We start from the raw sequence: 1,022 nt of genomic DNA on the forward strand, positions 1-1,022 counted from the left end.
GGGCTCTCTGCAGGACCCGTGGGGAGTCCTGCAAGCTGGATGAGACGGTGTCAGGAGCCAGATCTGACCTGCGGGCCAGGGGCTGAGTACCCCCGGTATAACACCATCTAACAAGAGAAAAGTACCCCTACAAAATTACAAATGGGGATGAAAAAAAAAATGCGTCTCTGCTACCTAGGATTCAGCATCTTCCTGCAAGCAGTTCGTTATTAGTTATGAAAACCAATTACGATCTGGGAGGATGGGGGCAGGGGGGAGAAGAATAAGGAAGTTGTGAGGTGTGAAGAAAAAAAAAAAAAGAGAGTCAACATTAGGATTATATCGCTAGTGCTTTTAAAATGAATGAGAATACAAACTATATCTAATGCAAGCTGTTTTAAGTTTGCACTGCATATCACACAATGTTTGTGAAGAACTCATAACACCACTGAGAGCTAAAGACCTATGCTATGAGGATTCTGCACAGGCACAAGGGATACCTGTGTGGATCAGATTGCAAGACCGAAATGAAAAAATAAAAACACAACAGTATTTTCAAATGATATCTGCTCTTCTTGGTATATGTATCCCTAAGCTGCCTCACCTTCTCAAATCTGTCATCCAGCAGGGTAAGCTGTTCATTTCTTCTCATGACTGAAGAAGTCAAGGAATAATCTGTGAATCGGCTCTTGGTCTCCTCTTGCATGAAAAGAAACTCCTTCATCTCTCCACTGACTCTTCCATCATCTGATAAAGGACCTTCTGAATCATAATCTTCATCACTGTCACTTTCATCATCATCCACATCTTCCCATTCACCTTCATCCTCAGTGTCAGAGCCACTAAAAATTAAAAAGGAAAATGCCCATTGACCTGCCTACTCTATGTTATTTCACCATGGCTTAAGCTTATGCTAAAGTAGTTTAGCATCATATGGATGAAGTTTAAGAAAAGAGACAAAGGTTCTCCTCATGCAGGTACAAAAAAGATCATATCTATCTGTAATTTTAACAGTAAGACTACTGTTAAAATTAAAGTGAAAG

The 1,022-nt window shown here is 40.5% G+C and overlaps 1 protein-coding gene across 2 annotated transcripts in view; it reads right to left on the minus strand.

Annotated features, from left to right (window-relative positions):
* The window catches only part of LTV1 (LTV1 ribosome biogenesis factor), a 21,205-nt gene that overhangs the window by 6,856 nt on the left and 13,327 nt on the right, over window positions 1-1,022 (minus strand). For both annotated transcript variants that reach the window (XM_025204849.1, XM_006024241.3), the window contains exon 6: window positions 584-821. In XM_025204849.1, coding sequence (XP_025060634.1) covers window positions 584-821 — 238 coding nt within the window. The remainder of the gene's footprint in view (window positions 1-583; window positions 822-1,022) is intronic.

This window comes from Alligator sinensis, unplaced genomic scaffold, assembly GCF_000455745.1.
Source record: "Alligator sinensis unplaced genomic scaffold, ASM45574v1 scaffold153_1, whole genome shotgun sequence".
Classification (NCBI taxonomy): Eukaryota; Metazoa; Chordata; order Crocodylia; family Alligatoridae; genus Alligator; species Alligator sinensis.